This window comes from Phodopus roborovskii, unplaced genomic scaffold, assembly GCF_943737965.1.
Source record: "Phodopus roborovskii unplaced genomic scaffold, PHOROB, whole genome shotgun sequence".
Taxonomy (NCBI): domain Eukaryota; kingdom Metazoa; phylum Chordata; class Mammalia; order Rodentia; family Cricetidae; genus Phodopus; species Phodopus roborovskii.
This window is the reverse complement of record NW_026125397.1, coordinates 17,301,986-17,320,000: the sequence shown is the minus strand read 5'-3', so window position 1 is coordinate 17,320,000 and position 18,015 is coordinate 17,301,986. Positions and strand designations below refer to the sequence as shown.

General features: G+C 40.0%; 1 protein-coding gene across 1 annotated transcript in view; it reads right to left on the bottom strand.

Moving 5' to 3' along the window:
• The window catches only part of Fam184a (family with sequence similarity 184 member A), a 97,482-nt gene that overhangs the window by 28,011 nt on the left and 51,456 nt on the right, over positions 1-18,015 (bottom strand). Inside the window, exons 6-9 of the mRNA XM_051175510.1 lie at positions 16,560-16,682; positions 10,345-10,506; positions 7,770-7,891; positions 7,204-7,354 (exon numbers count right to left, since the gene is read on the bottom strand). Of these exons, the coding sequence (XP_051031467.1) occupies positions 7,204-7,354; positions 7,770-7,891; positions 10,345-10,506; positions 16,560-16,682 (558 nt within the window). The remainder of the gene's footprint in view (positions 1-7,203; positions 7,355-7,769; positions 7,892-10,344; positions 10,507-16,559; positions 16,683-18,015) is intronic.

The window sequence follows — 18,015 nt, the reverse complement described above, 5'->3', positions numbered from 1 at the left end:
GAAAGTATCTGTAAGATGTATTAGCAATCACTTGATTTTTTTTTTTTTAAAGGATGACCTATAGAGAAGTCAACTCTTGCTAAGAAAGGATCTATTACTTGGGAAGCAGGGCCAATGTATGGTGGGTGAGGAATGCCAACCTGTCCAAATGTGTGTGTGAACACTTCAGTTTGGTTATGAATGATGAGGGTGAAAGGTGACCAAGGACAATATGATGTCACATTAGGGGTTTAATTCAATAAGGGGTTTATTGTACTAATAATATTTAATGCTTTTTTTTCTTAGAGAATGAACAAAGTTGTTACTAACAGACACTTAAAGATAATGTACTTTTACTTATGATATTGAGTCAATAAACTGTTTTTTATTTAATTAGTACCTTTTTAACCACTAAAGGGAATAGCTATATCATCACAAATATTCTAAGGTACAATGTGATTTATGCAGAAAACAATCCCATTTTGGTTACTATTTCTATACAATCAATAAATATGTCAAAATCTGGATTATTTTTATTAGGACCAAAAGTGAAATATCAAACAAAACTCTTACTCCATGTTATGAGATTTTATAGCCTTGTTCATCAAAACTGAGATAAATATAGCTTTTGCTTATTTTAAAACATATGAAAAAAATTACGCTGGTCACAGTCATTTTCCAACTGCTTTTTATGTTGAAAGAAGAGTTGACTATGAAAAGTAAGTAAAAATTTCCTTTCTCGGGTAGTAGAAAACGAAATATTAAAGCTTCACAGGACACATCTAGATTCAAACTTTGCTTTGCCTAGGGAAACACTGGCAGGCTACGTTCTGCTTCTACATGCACTGGAGGACAGCTGTGACCCTGTGAGACAGTCCAGGGAGTAGGTGTCTCACAGGACAGCAGCAGAGACAGCATTCAACTATAATACTTTCATTTTCTACTACCTGAGAAAAGAAAAATCCACCCACAGGCCTTTTCCAGTAGAAGTGTGTGGACCTTTCCTGAGATAACCAGGAACTTAGGAACTTATTTAGTGACATTCAACTTTGTAATTTTACCATGAAGGATAAAGAAGTAGTGGGTTTGATATGAAGATAAATCTCATTTTTTTCCTTCATGTATAAATCTTTACCAAGTGGAAACATATGAAATTTTATTTTGAAGCTTAATTTCTGCATGTGTGTCTACATAAAGGTAAAAAAACAATACTTCTGCCAATTCTTAGGGAAGGGGTTTACATTATTTTGCTTTTCATGTGTTAAAAATTAGGACAGTAAAACATAAAACATATTTTAATTTTATGAACATTCACAAACACTTGATCCTTTAAAGTCTATTGATACTTTTCCAAAAATAAACTTTTAACTCAAAAAATTTGCATTTATATTTCCATTTTATGATAATCAACTAGTTAGTATTTTTCAAGAATGTTACCATGCCTTTCAAGGTTAACATTAAATTAATGAATTTTATGGGTAAGATGAAAATCTACATTAGCTTCATCATAAAACACTTAAGACAGATGGTAGATGTATGCACATACAATATACAAATGAATGGTTGAAAGTTAGATATTATTAGTACCTATATGCAAAAAGACTTACTGTGTGCCAAAGTATATTTTTGTATAAGTTAAAGCTTCAAAGCAGTGTTATTATGCAAAATCAAAGGTGCAACATGCCTTGTGCACAAACTGTAAGTGCCACTCACTTACATTGTTGATAGATTTATGCAAAGCTTCACCCAGAGAGTGCCGCTATAAAGAAAGATCACAGAAGAAAGGAGGACATTCAGAAACTGACTAAGTGAGAAAGGAAGATTAAAAACCGAGTGCAATTATAACATGCTCACAAAAACCACTTCTGAGAAGAAATTTGATTTAAGAAGAAATTTAAAACACAGCATAAATGATCTGCATACAGTCCCTAAGATTATCTGATGGGTCCGTGGGCAGTCTACTTACCTAGACAGGGCGCTTAAGGTTAGAACCGGTGAACCAAGTCCAGTGTAAAACATGATGGTCGTGGAAAGGCACAAAGTGCTATTGCTGTTCCAGATTGCTGCAACCCAACTATTCAAGGGTTGCACAAAAATGGCTGTCCAGCATAGGGTTCTCCAGGGAGCAGATGAGAACCACAAAACCACCTGGATATTTTTGTATTACTACTGCCTTGAGGTAATCATTGGAAATTGGGACGTTAGGGAAAAGATGAGATGCTTTTCATAGCTTGAAAGTACTCTCTTCTAGCATAAACTTTATAGACTACAGTAGTGTTTTCTAATGTCAAAAGGTTGGCTGTGAGGCTAGAGATCTGGCTCAGAGGGTAAGCACACTTGCTACTTTTACAGAGGACCCAAGTTCGGTTCCCAAAACTCACATAGTAGTTTACAATCATCTGTGACTCCAATTCCGGGGACTCTCATGCGCACCCTCTTTGGGACTCTGATGGCAGAAGCACACACATAGTACACACACATTCATGCAAAGCAAAATACTCAAGACACACAAAACAACATATTTTTTACAAAACTGACTATGCCTGGAAGACTAAGACATTAGAGAACACGGTTTACTAGAGTTGACTGGGGACAGATACCACACCTGTGGATTTGGATTTGACATTGGAGATCACTGACATTTAGAGCTATGTACATCACAAGACAAATTGGGATCTTAAAAAACTATGGACTGAATGTTTGTGTCCCCAAACCTCAAACCCCTTTGTTGACGTCCTAACACCCAAAGGGACAGTAGTAAGTAGTAAAACCTTGGGCAGGGATTAGGTCGCAGGGACAAAACTTTCATTAGTGAGTACTGTCCTTATAAAAAATATCCCCAGAGAGCTTGCTCATACCTTCCACTGCTGACCGTACTGGCAGATGGCAGTTGTCTACAAACCAAGAAGCTAGCTCCTTGAGGCTCAACTTTCCAGCTTTTACAGTTGAGAGAAATATTTACGTTCAAAAGCTAATGTCTATTGCATTCCATCGGTATAGCTCAGGCTAAGCCAGGACTATTGGTACCAAGAAGTGAGGGCGGAGCTCTAATCTAGAGACGTAGAAGTGGTTTAGGATGAAGTACTGTATGGGGGCTGGAGTTGGGCAGCATGCTAGAAAAGCCAAAGACAGGTGGGCAGGTGTAGAGAAGTGCCAATCGCTTTAGGGAACACGAAAGGAAGGCCGAGGGAATAAAAAGTTTGTGTAGAAACGTGGATAGTAAAAGCCACCTAGATAAAGTCTCAGGTTTAAAAAAAAGATCACAGTGCTGAAGGCTGAAGAAAGGGTCACCCTTCTCACAAGGAAGCCACAACCTTTGATGGCAGTTGCTTCTGCACTCAGGTCTTACAGAAAATAGAACTTGAGCAAAGAAATTGGACACTGAGCTGAAGTGATTTCTAAGCAGTTTTGAGGGTCTGAGTTAGCTGTCATAAAGAGAAGTGGTGAATGGAGAGGGAGAGATGGTGAGCAGTTAAGAACACATTTTATCCACGCAGAGGACCTGCGCTCGGTTCCCAGAACCCACAGGGCTACTCACATCCATCCATAATTCTATTTCAAAGGGGGAAGAAGAAACAAGGGAAAGAGGAGGGGGAGGAAGGGGGAGGAAAGAAAGAGAGAGAAAGGGAGGGAGGCAGGGAGGGAGGGAGGCAGGGAGGGGGAGGGAGGGAGGTACCTTTACCTACTAGGCCATCTTGCCAGTCATTATCCTTCTAAAGCTCGATTTATTCATTGTTAAAGGAGGACATGGTTTTACTTTCAGTAATTTGCAAACATGTTGGTATGTAAATTCTGAAATCCAATAACTTGCAGCCTTTTAAGGAGAGAAACCCTGAGCAATGATTAACTATGATAGTTGAATTGACTGGACTGAGAGATGTATAGAGAATAAAATCTACTTCTGGGTGTGTCTATGAAGCATTTTTAAGGGCTCTGATCTAATCAATAGCTTAACTGACCATGGGCTGAAGATGCTCACAGAAAAACAGGAGGAAGCAGAACTCTGGAATGTGGGGACTAGTTGAAGTACTCAGAAGCACACTATACCTTGACGAGTGTACATCTTGCTTCTGTGTTCTTTCCCTGTTCCTCTCTCTGCTTCATGGCTGCCTTATGTCCCTGCCATCATACTATTCTGCCTTGCAGCAGACTCAGAGTAATGGGCCCAGCTGATCTTGAACAAAACCCTCTAAAACTGTGGCAAAATGAACTTTTTTTCCTTCAAGGATTTTTTATTGTTGTTGCTGCTGCTCTTGCTGCTGCTTATATTTGCTTGTGGAGATTTGTTGTGGTTCATGTGTGCATGGATGTGCCCATGCAAACAGAGGTCAGAGGAGAATGTCAGGTGTCTAGCTGTCATCCCCTGCCCTGCTAGCCTGGGGTGGGGTGGGGTCTCTCACTGACCCTGAAGCTAAGCTGGCAGCCAGCAAGCCCTAGTAATCTGTCTGTTTGCAGTCCTCTCATGGCATGGTACAGACAAGGACACATGACCACATTTGAGATCTTACAAGGGGCCTGGGGATTTGAACTCAGGTCCTCACACTTGCAGAGTAAACCCTCTCACCCAGAGTCACCTTCCCAGACCTCATTTAAAAAAAAAAACAAAAACAAAAACAAAATTTACACTCAGTGTTCAAAGTAGCAGGTTTCATGATGCCATGTTCATATACATGTACAATTCTAGCGTGTTCTGATTCACTCTCCTCCCCACATGCTCCCTTATCCTGCCGATTAGTTTTTGCTGGCCTTTTCTTCCCTACATTGTGCCCCTTCTGATTCCACTTTAGATGTACTCTAGCGCCCTCTGTATTTCCTACTCCCTTCTCTCTGTAAACCTCTCTCTCCCTTCCCCCTCCCCATGAACCCCTTGCCAGTTGCATCACACATAGAGACACACGCACACACATCCCTAAAGTACATGTTCTGCACATGTGAGAACATGTGCTATTTGTCTTTCTGACTCTGGCTAATCACACACAGCCAGGGATTCCAGTTCTAGCCATTCCACCCACGTTATCTGAGAGATAAATTTAGATCATGACTATATTCCATAGGTTTGTGTCTAAGCAATCAGTTTCCTTAATTTCTCAGCTAATACCCTAAATGAAGATTAAATAAATGAATCATCAGTTTGGAACCACAATAAAATCTGCCTTAATAAAGGACAAATGAATATATGATGATACTTCATAGGACTAATAACAGAAGATATGGTCAAGTGTTTTCTTTCCAATTTTCTTTCCAATATTACGTAAGAACCTAGTTGTTTTGTTTGCAAATTCAGATGTACACCATATTCCTGAAACATGTATCGATTGCCCTCTTAGAAAATGCTTGAAGCCTGGTTTCTATAATTTCTAATAAAGCTCTGACAAGGTAGTGTGAGTGTGTGTGTGTGCTTGATCACATGCATGCATGCAAATCATTTAAAACCTTTGAAATAAGTAAACTCTTGCTGGAGGGGGGATAACACTTGCGTGCACTGGGCAATGCTGTAACCCTTTAGGCTTGGGCTGCTAGCGCACACCTGGAAGCCTGGACACTTGGGAGTGTGAGGGAGAAAGAAAACTTGAGCCCAGAGTTCCAGGTCAACCTGGGCACCACGGTGAGACCCTCAACCACCATCATCACCATCACCACCACAACTACCACCGCTACCACCATCACTATCAACAACAAGAAGTTAAAATATAATCATGGGAAACAAAGGGGGGAAATGAAATATTAAAAAGAAAACCTCTTAGTAATAAGCACGGAAGAAACACAAGAAAGTAAGGGAGAAAAGAGAGGACAGTGGAGGACAGGGAGGAAAAAGAAACAAGGGTGACCTCTGACAACTTAATTACAAGATTAATTACAAGATTACAAGAATAACAAAGACAGGGCCAGAAAGATGGTTCAACAGGTAAAGGTGTCTGTCACCAAGTCTGATGACATCAGTTCAATCCCTGGAGTCCACACAGTGGACAGAGAGAACTGAGTCCTAAAAACTGTCCCCTGACCTCCACACACGCACAGCATACATGGGTGCACATACACAAAGAAATAGCATGTAATAGGAAAGAATAAAAATAAATTTAAAGAAAAATGGGGAGACTTCTTTATAATACAAAGCCAGACTGAAAAATATCAGAAAGTTTATTATGTAAACTGAACCAAATACATCTTGCTACATGTAGAGCATGACAGAAGGGTAGGGCAGTCCACTCAAGAAAATCTGCTCCATTTTGGTCCCTAAATGTGAATGTAAAAGAAGTATACAGAGGGTCACCAGTAAGCTGTGCAAATATGATGCCAACCTCTAGTAAGAATTTACTTCTTTCAAAGGTTCCAAATGATTTGGACACACACACACACACACACACACACACACACACACACGTACACCCTTTTCAGAGACTCATTATAAATTATAGAAACCAGACACAAACGGACAGGCCTCAAGCATTCCTAAGAGGGCAAAAATGTTTCTAATACATAAAAACTAGCTTACAGAAAGCCTATTTTGAAATTCTTCGTGATCACAAACAAAATAAAAAAGATTAAGCTATCAGCAGATTTTCAGTGCTAAATCAGGAGTTGCTCCATGCCCAAGTTCTGCCCTTGCTTGGTGATATACACAATGAAGTCTATTTAATTAGTTTACCATCTGCCCTTGCTTGGTGATACACACAGTCAAGTCTTTCAGTTACTGGCTTACCAGGAGAGTACAAAAAGTCAATAAAATCTGAGGTTGAGTAAGTGAAATGTGTAAAGTATTTCAATTATAATTATACATCTTTTGGAAATAAGATAGATCTAGAAATACAACTTTTCATTTACGCCATACTCTTCCAGGACTTAAGGCACAAACCCACAAGAGAAAAAGACAGAAATTGCTCACTTGTGTAAATGTGCTTAGGAAATCTGGACACTGTTATGAACATCTTCTGTTGCCTAGATGACATCATTAGGGCCAAAATGATTTTCCATTTTCAAAAATGAGCTGACCTTCCTATGTAAAGTCTATGTGTCCTGCTCAAGTATAAAACCAAACAAATTATGAAATCATCTCAGAATTTAGGATCACAGACACACTAGATTTACTTAGCACCATGTTTCATATGAATATGTCTGTGTGGTTTTAAACATTCTGCCGTACAGAAAACAAAATGCAATGAGTTGACATGCAGTAGGCTGTGCTTATCCACCTGGATGAACGCCCACAGTGGAGACTAGACCTACCTGGTTTAGAAGGTCTTCCACCTTCTTCTGCCACGAATCCCTGGCGGCGTTTTTCTCTCTCTCTTTCAGCTGCAACAGTTGCGACATTGCGGACTTTTTATCCTCTTCGTGTTGAAGCCTTAACTCTAGGCGAAGTTTAGTGCACTCTTGTCTATAATAAAATGCAGGCATTTGCTTTGTGAAGAGAGTCATCTCCCTCGGTAAACATTCACTAGTGCTTCATAGCGTTTCCGAAAGCTCATTGGATTCTCAAGTCTGGGAGCCTGTGGTACTAGGCTAACTTTCAGAAAACTGGTAACTTAGCCAAGACCATTTGTCAATCTACCATTGGCATGAGAACAAACAGCCTTCTAATTTCAAGTTAGTTCCCTGCTTTTTTTAATCATATATTCAAGAAAATTACATTTAAAGAGTGAATCTGAACTCAAACAGGGGGGGAAAAAAGAGAACTTTAAATTCTCTACATTTGCTCACTGAGAAAAATTAACTTAAAACACTGCTAGCCTACAACAGGAGCACTTCCTGCTGCCATCTACTGGGAAGACCACACTGCGGAGCCAGTGTACCTAAGATTTTCAGTCCACTTTATCTCGAGGTCATGGGCCATTCTGTCCACCCTCAGTTTCTCCTCTTCCTTCATGGCAGCAAGTGTTTCTTCATGCTGGTGTCTCTCTTGTTGTAGCTCAGCCTGAGGGACAGAAACGCAAGTGAGGACCGCTCAGTCTGCACAAGGGTGAGCTTGTCATGAACAGCATGCTTATACAGACTGTGCCGACCCTTACAACAGCCATTGCTAATGCTGGCTAGCTAGGAGAATTAGTCAAGACATTTCAACTGTATACATGAAACACGTTCGTCCCTTAACCTTTAAAAGCCTTTGAACAGTTTAAAGCTAGTTTAATAAAGCTTTCTTTTTTTAGCACAGACATACATCGTGCAACTATGTTCCTCAAATTAATTCACATTCATATTTAAAATCAGGCCATTTGTCCAAAGCCTATTCATTACATTTGCATACCAAGTCAATATGATTAAAGGAATTATGAGGAATTTAAGTTGACTGGATATTTTCTAATGTAACTTAAGCCACAGGCCTATGTGCTTAATGCTATGAAAATGACACGATTCACAAGAAATCCTTGTAGATTAGCATAAATAAAGCGATTCCCTGGACCAGTGGCTAGAGGTGAGCACCTGGACAAAATCCACCAACTACGGACCACTTCAGTGCTATGGCTGCTCAAGGACACCAGGCAAAATGGAGGTGACAGGCTAGCCTGTGGTCACTGTGATGGATGTTTCCGGATATCTCTCTGGCTAACAGCACAGGACAGAGCAGTTTTAGATGTTGTATTCATATTAATGACAAAAAAAAAAAAAAAAAAAAAAGTCAGTATTGAAATTCCCATTCAGTATGGCTCACTTGGCTAGCAAAAGGCAAGTACTAAATACTGAATTCGGGCATGTATTCTAGAATACCATTCATCCTCTAGGAATCATTTTTTTTTCCCATAACACATAGCATTAAATAGAGTAGAAGTTCTTAAATATTTCTTATTTAAACAAATTCTGCATTAAGATTTAGAGAGAGAGAGAGTGTGTGTGTGTGTGTACCATGTGAATGCAGATGCCCTTGGAGGCATCGGATCCCCCTGGGGCTGGAGGCTGGAGTTACAGGATGGGACAATGCTACAGTTAGGAATGGGGTACATGCACCAAGGTGAGGTAACATATAAACACACACATATGCACTCAGGCATGCACACACATGCGCGCGCGCGCACACACACACACACACACACACACACACACACACACACGAAACTGTCAACTAAATAGATTTACCAGTTTAAAATACTGCCTTCCTTTTACTTTTGCCAATGTACAAAAACATCTTTTAATATGAATTAGTCAGTCCACTTAGCCTTATGTGGAAATTGCATCTCAGACATTAACTATACAGTATATTAAAGTAACTCTAATACAGGCTCATTATTTGTCATATTAGCACCGTTGTATCGTATAGATAGAGGTAAACAGATGCCAGCTATTTATTTTATCACAGATTTCAAAAACACATTGCAATTCGTATTCAAAGTACACTCAATTGTTCCCTAGGTAAAATTCCTGAGGTAAAACATGAATAGAATCATATACACATATTACAGGAGGTATTTCAAGTATATACACACTTGAAGTGTCACCAATTCTAAGCTAAAAGCTAATATTATTACTAAAACCAAGTGCTTACTTACACTTTGCTGAGCACTGTACTGTACACAGCTTATCTAATTATTATAACTGTGACATGAAAAGTAGTATTATGCTGCTCTTTGTCTTATTAAAGTGTCAAGAAAGAACATGCATCTTTGTCCAAAGTGCCACAGTAAGTGGTGGATACAGAATTCACACAGGACCAGCCCCGCCTGACTATGGAACCCGTATTCCAGTTCACCACTCAGAGAGAATATGAAGAACCCTTGTCTACTGTCTACCTAGCTTTACAGGTTCTGAAACTTTGCTATATTTCCCAAGAATAGGAGGGGAAAGGCAGGGCCTTCTGAGACTTGTAATTCACAGAGAACTCTTGTTGGCTATATATGAAAGTTGCAGCTTCAACCAGGAAAAGAACTTGCACATGCTAATTATCCTGGATTTAACTGTGTCTGTAAAAAGCTTTCCTGAAATCTCAGCCCTTACATTCAGTCTGTCTCAGGATTCAACCTTATCTGGAAACAGCGCCTATGCAGTTTTACTTACTTGAAATGAGGCCATATGGGAGCAACTGAATCCCTAATCCACTATGACAAGCATACTTGTAAGACGATAATGTGGAGACTGAGATGATGTGACTAAATGCAAAACCATCTTCAGGGCTACCAATAGCTCCACAAAAGTGGGGGTCAGGGGGATGGTCCCCTTTTAGAGACATAAGAATTTATCCTAGACTTCTAGCTCCAGAACCAAGAGATGACCCATTTCAGTCGGGTTCAATACACAGCATTTGCGTTACTTTTTAATGGGATTCCTGGGAACTAACACACTAATTGTATATAATGATGCTTACACAGGCTCTAAGCAAAGTGGTCCAGTTATATTTTCACATTATGCGTTTAGATTACAGCAGAGGTAAGCAATTACCTCAACTTTTGATAGGGCATCCTTGGTCCCCTTTAGCCTGCCTTTTGTCAGGTCCAGTTCGCTCTGAAGCCTCTTTTGGGAGTCCTGAAGACTAGCAATGAGTCCCTCGGCAGAGCCGAGACCTTGTTCGCTTTTCCGTACCAGATCTTGGAGGCGGCCAATCTATGAGTGAGCAGAGTGTGTTTTTAATATGACGAGCAATGGCAGACCACTTCCGGTCTCACAGTTTGAGAGTTTTCCTTAGTTTTTGCTTCGCTGAATGAATCCCTTCTTTACGAATTTTAAGAAACCATGATAATGGTTAGCCATTAGCCATGATAATCCTTACCCATCTGTTATTTATTTTTTTAAAAAATACTTCCATGACTACAGTTTCCACTTCCCAGGACCATAATGCAAGGACATGGACACAACTTCCCTTGGGCTCTTGGTTTAAAGTAAGTTCCTGGTTAGATCAGATAATAAAATACCTGTAAAAAGGAACTGATGCAAGATAAAGACTTTATTAAGGATAAAAAATAAACTGTTTTAAAGCTTTCTTTAAAGTTGAACTATTTGTAAATCACAAGTTGAGCCTTCATGCACTCAGATCAACACGGGCAATCTCTTCAATAAATCTCAGCGAGAACCAATCGTTGCTCCTGCCTTCCACACACAAGTTGCCCCAGGAAAGAAACTTTTGAGTCGGAACCAGAAGCAAAAGGATGGTTTGTTGACTAGGTTGACAGAAACCATTTAATTATAAGAACCAAAATCAAAGAATGAATTAAGTATTTTAAGAAAATGCTATGAAGTCAAAATGCATTTGAACGGAAGACAGGCAAGCCTTCTTTAAAAACACATGAACATTTTTTTTCTGAAAATATTTTCTTACAACTAGATTTCACAAAGGAAAAGATGAAAATCGTCCTTCAGCACCCTCTGCTGGGGTGAAATCTTGCCTGTATAAATAAAGCTTGTCTGGGGAGCAGAGGATGGAGCCTGCCACTAGCTAACCATAGAGGTCTGGAGGTCTGTACAGACAGGAAGTGTGACACACATTCCTTTCCAGGCACACAGCCTGCCTGCTCTTTCGGTGCAGGTAACTCTATGTGTGTATATGTATGTGTATGTGTATGTGTATGTGTATGTATGTATCTCTATGTGTATATCTCTGTATATATATTTAGGTATATATATATGTATATATCTCTATGTGTGTATATGTATATATATGTGTGTGTGTGTGTGTATATGTATCTCTATGTATGTACGCTAAATGAGTCTGGAGGTTGTAGTGTGCAATCCTGTAATCTTGTTAGTATCTCTAATTGGCCAGAAACTTTGTAAAATGATTTAAGAACTTCCCGCCTTTTCTGTGTTCTAACATAAATTCATAGCCAAGAAATTAGAAAATTTAGGAAAAGTTCACTAATTCTCTAGACACATGGTGATGATTTTCTTTTGTGGTTATAACTAGCCTGGTAAGTTGTTTAAGTTCTTTAAAGTTATTTTTAAAAATACAAATTTTCATAAAAATACTCTTTCCTGATTATTAAAGGTTACCAGCATGTTCATATGTAGCATCCACTTACAGTGGTCTACAACTTTACCTGCCACTGTTTTAACATCCCCATTCTGTATTCCATACTTGTGTCTTCTCAACTTTTTGTGCTGACCTGGCTTGCCCATAATTGTGCAAGACAGTGGTAAATGGACTGTAAGAAAGATAGTGGTAACAACTGGGAGGTTATTTAACTTAGCAAGAAGTATAGTGTAAGTCCAGGCTCTGCCAATAAAAATCAGGAGTAATAATCCCCATCTTGTGGGGTTACTTTAATAATTACACACAAGTATATAGAGAAGATACTAACTAGAAAAGATATAAGGGACAATCCATACGGAAATAACAGAATCAGGCATGGTGGTATATGCCTCCAATTACAGCATCTGGGAAGTTCAAGGTCAGCTCAGGCTACATCGTGCTATCAGGCTAGCTTGGGCACTATGGTCAGATACTGAATTAAATTTATTATTATTATTTTAAGGAAGGGCTGGAGAGATAGCTCAGCAGTTACAGGCACTTGTTGCTTCAGGGTCCAGATTCAATTACCAACATCCACAAAACAGTTCACAACTGTCTGTAACTCCAGTTCCAAGGGACCTGACACCCTCTTCTGGCTTCCTCAGTATCAGGCACACATGTGGTACAGAGGCATACATGTAGGCAGAACACCCATACACACAAAATTTTTTTTAAATTTACAAGAAAAATAATCAATTTCAACAATGTGGAATATTCTTTCACAATTTAGCAAGTTTTCAGTTGACTTAGTATTACATGAATACAACATTCAAAATTTATGAAAAACAGTATTATAACTAGCAATAAAGAATAAAGGAAAGTTATATTAAAGAAATAAAGAATTTAATTAAAGAGGAAATTAATATTTAAATGAGCAAAAACTTTTAAATTGTGCATAGTTAAATGTAATAAAATACAAAATTCAATTAAGTGACAATAGCTGATTTTTTTTTGAGTATAATTCAAATGGGTTCATTTTAAAAACAACTGTTGTTAGTCACTGTCAAAATCTCTTTTTTGGCACATGGAAAGTCTTCTCTCCTTATTTCTTGGTGTCCTATGGTCTCAGCAGGAATTCAGCCAAACTCCAGATAACCAGCCTGATCAGAGTCTAACCCAACACAGTTGCCTCATTCTCTAGCTACTGGGAATGATTCAGGAACAGTCATGGGAATGAACACGTCATTCGTGGAGAACTGAGGTGATTTAAAGGAAAATGGGTCTCCTCCTGATGTTCTTGTCAGCCCATGCCCAAAGGAATGCATGGCTGAAGAATAAATAATACATAAAGAATACAAAGAAGGCAAATCCAAGAGGAGAGAAAGAAATCCAGTCCCAGTGTCTCCAACTCCAGCTCTGAATCCAGTCTGCTCGAAACTGACACTATCCCAGAACATTTGAACCAGTTTGGGTCAGTATATTTCCTTTGTCCTTCTGTTGGTTTGCACTAGAACTTCTACTCTTTGCTACAGAGATGGAACATCTAGATTCTTTTATTATCACCTGTATGGGACTACAGAAGGTGGACACCTCCTCCCTAGAATTCCTTTCTACGCATGTGTGTTCCTCTCTACCTTCTTCCCCTAGGAAGCACTGAGTGAACTTTTATAAATAGTGAGTACAGACATGAGTGTAAGCCTTGTTCATGAAGTAAGCATTCACATGCATCTTCTAACAGCCGTCCATTATGCTAACAGTCAAAATATTACACAGGGCCCCTGTGACACAGAGGCTGCCTAACTTTCTAGGCAGCTCAACAATCTTTCTTCTTTGGTCTTTGTATTTGTTGGAAGCGTAAAATACTGTAGCCCTGATGGTTAAATTGAGCTAAAATAATATTTGGACTGAAATTTCGACTTAACCCACTTAGTATACAGCACAGACAAATTCTACCACACTCTTCAGTGACTTAGTAATTTGAGTCTACTGCCTTAACTTGACTTAAGGATAGAGAAAACCACAAATCAAAGCCTGGGAAATAGTAAGCAAAACCACTACTATAATCCTCAAGGCATCATGTCTACACTGGCATTCCTACAGCATCTTGAAACATCCCATCTAATACAGCCGTTGTATAATATTTCCTCAGTTTCTCATCTTGTCCAGCCCCTGTCAATCACTTATCTTCCTTTTGCAGGATGCATCTAACTAGACATAGAAATACTTCATTTTGTGAAACCCCTCATCATCGCATGGACCACGTTAATTGCCACTGCAATCACAGTGCCTAAGAGCTCTTTGTACCCAACGAACCACCCAACATTTACTAAATAAGTGGATGAACCAATTACTAAACTACTCCATATATACTTACTGATTAAGGAATAAAATACCTTTAACACCCCAGTATGGAAGCATTTAACCTGTAAAAGAAACCAGTACCTCAGCTTTTCTTGACCTTGTACTATCACCAGGCGACGAGTAGGCCATGAGGAGGAACAGGCAGTTCCCACTGGAGTGCAAACAGCTCCAGAGCACGAGGAGACACAGATGATGCCATGTGAATTAGAAAAAGAGTTCCTTTCTTTGGGAGAGACAAGAGTTCTGTGCAAATCTAAGCTATTTCTGAATTTCTCCTGTAAACAGTCCTGACATTTTCTCAATAATCCTTTACTATTTGCTTACATGATAAACACAGAACTGAAGCTTCTGTCAAAGGGCATGCCCGTCGGAGGCTCCCACACAGGCTGCTAAGCCCTTTCCAGAAAAATCAGTGATTTCATATCACCTCACAGCTTCCGGGTGTTTCTCCCTCTCCACACTCAGCAACACTGCACGGCCTCAATTTTTATCACAGTTAATTTTATGGTCATGGAGTGGCATTTTACAGATTCCTAGCTCTTAAATTTAGTGAGGTTAAAATTCTTCTTCTTTCTTTCTTTTTAGTTTATAAAAACGAAATAGTGGTACCTGTTTCCCTCACTGTTTTGTAAATACTCTCATGGTAGTAAAGACATGAATTTGTCCAATTGATCAACCGTTTATGCCTTCCTTCCTCTTTCTTTGTCTTGTGCACAGGGGATGTTTTCTTTCTTGGAAGTTTCATCTGTAACTGAACAAGCAAACAGGCCCTGCTGTAGCTCCCATAGAGCGCACTAACATTGAGGCCACGGGAGACATGCGAGGCATGTGACTTAGAGAGTTGAGACCGAGTTCCTCAGCTCTGCCGTCACATCATTGCCGTTCAGAGCCACTGATGGATGGGTGCTAAATTTCTCAAGAATTACTCCTTAAGATTTCATACACCTATTTACATTAGAACATTCACAGTATCCCCAGTGTTTCAGTTAGTACAGTCACATGCATAATAACGTGGTTATAATCTTTTTTCACCAATGATTTATGAATGGGATCTATGGAAACCTTGGTTAACTGGGAAATGTGCCTATCCTTGATTTTAAGTTCGGGAAGCAGAAGAGGAATCCTATCCCTGGAGTTCAGAGTCAGCGGACAGGAGAAAGGCTGAGGTCTGACGGGAAAGCAGGGGCAATAAGCCAAGCAGATTCTCAGGAGCCATAGTAACATGGTGGCTCCAAAGCACTGCCAGGATACTGAAACATAATTGAAAATGTAGCCAGGAGAAAAGTAAGTTACATATCCACTGCAACTCTTCCCAAAGAAGCTTCAGTACGGAGGTTGGGAAATTAGCGACAGGAACGGTTTAGATTTGAGAGAGGAAGTCGAGCCTGCATGAGAACCGATGGCCAGGGAAGAAAGAGCCTTGCAGTGAGAGCAGGGTGGGTTGCGACTATGCAGATTCTGATGGGAAAGGGCACGCTTAAGTCATCGTGGCTAGGACAGCACAAGGCAGGCTGGGCTGCCACAGTATCTACCATAAGCTTCTACCATTCTCCAAGGCAGGGCTACTCTGTAATTTCTCTGGATGAACACTTTAAAACAACCCAAGAACACTGGGTACAGACATCAGCCCGCTCCGGGCAGGCTTCCTGCTGTACTCTGCGGGCAGAGTCAGGGTAACAGAAGCCGGCGCCCGAGGGGGCTGTGCGGAGCAGTGAAGTCAGTGAAGCCGCCAAGGTGAGAAGGGAGGAGGGAAGAACCGAGTCAGAGAGTTAGAGGGAGCTCACCCCGAAGCCACAGAGGGATGAACTGGAAAGAAGGCGGCAAACATTAGGGAAGCAGGCAGCAACCGCCCCCTGGAGGCAGAGGCCTTGACACACACATTTACTTAGGGGCCGTTTTTTGTTTGTTTTTTGGTTGGTTTGGTTTGGTTTGGTTGCTTCTAACATTTTTCTAACACTGTACCTAGCCAAAGAAGAGGCTAAATAATATTTTCATATAAATTCAACCCCTTGCTTTAGACGCCAGCATCTGGACCTTACAAAGCTCCTCTCTTTAAAACGAGGTGCAGTGTAGAGAAGGCTACACTGCTAAGGGCCACTTCTCTTTCACCAGGTGAGGGGCATTCTCCATTGCTTTGCATCCCTCCACAAGACCATTGCCACTGAAGTGTTTGCGATAGTAAATGTTTGCCTAACGGGACATAAGCACGGTGTTCGGAAAATCCAGCACCAACCGACGCAAGACCCTTGGCCAGTTTTGCTCACCTACCGATACTGCCACCAGATTAAGTTAGTACAAAGCGAACATGTAACAACATGTAACGTAGGCGATAGGCCTAAAGAGCTCTTGCCTCCTGATTGGCTGAAGTCAGCTTGTCTTCCAGCACTTGCTTTAGGGTTTCCAACTCTAGTTGAAGCTGATTTTTATCCTCTTCCAGACTCAGCTTCTCCTTTTTATATTGTTCCTCCAATTCCTTAGAAAGAGAAAGAAATGAAAAATTAGTAAGATTGAAGTACTATATACCTTGAGATTCCAAGAAAAACTATCACCTTAATATTTTACTTTATAAATGATCTCTCCTCATAAATAATATCATAGTTAACTGTGACTCCATTTAGTACTAAATGGAGTAAGTCAAATCATACTGACGCAGCCATTAGATAATGCTTTTCATAATGAGGGTGTGTCACTCACTGGCTACGCTATGGTAGGAAACCAAAAAATAGTGGCAGAAATGATAGTTTAACATGATAAAGCAAACATTCTTTTGAATATTCCATTCTTTTATATTAAAACTCAAAAATTCCCATAACATTTCAGAAATGCATAATTCAGCTGTGGAATGTAGTTGAGAATTAACAGGAACCAAATGAAGGAACGGACCGTAAAATCAGTTACAATGGTAACTGCTAAAGAACTTATCTATTTTCCAGGCATGCTACTTAACACCCGGGCCTCAGAGACAACAAGATGTAGTATGAAGCCTGTCTCTGTCTTAGTAACACACAGGTATCAAATAAGGAACCACTTACTCAACAAAACTAGACATACATAGAGAAGTGGGAATTATCTAGGCAGGGGACTGGTAAGCTCTGAGGGGAACTTTAGGGAGAAGGCAATGCCCAGGTCTTTCTCCCCGGGGCCTGGATGCGTGCGCACCTTCTTCCAAAGATCCCGGGGCTATGCAGGTACTGTCATTATCAAGCCTTGGCACCTCCATTTCCTGGGGCCAGCCCAAGGCTACCCTGTCTGATGAGAGCAGTCTTGGGTGCTAGCTCCTCACCTCTGCAGAGCTTGTCCCTGTGCTTTTGTTCAGATGGTGAACGATAGCTACAGTAGGAAATACAGTTCTTTTGCAATAAATAAGGAACAGAGAGGTCATCTTAGCTAAATGTTCTTTTTCACTTTCATAAATATATGTATTAGTCACTAAGCCCCTTAGGATAACTCTTACCTTTTTTCTTTTATTGAAAGTAGCCCCCTGGTCTCTATAGTTCCCCTTCCCAGTCCCTCCCATCCAGATCCACTCCTTGTCTCTCATTAGAAAACAAACAAACTAACTAACAAACAGAATTCTTAGGGATAATAACATATAACATTATAAGATAAAACAAAAACAGGTCAGAATTAAACACAATAAAAGGAAGTGTTGTAAAATATTATTTTAAGGTGTGTTATTTTTGTTTATGCTGTGGAACATTTGTGTAACCATGTAAAGACATGTTGCTTTTGTGTAATGCTGCACTTGTTTAACTCTGTGAAGCTTGTGATTCTTTGCCTGTCTAAAACACCTGATGGTCTAATAA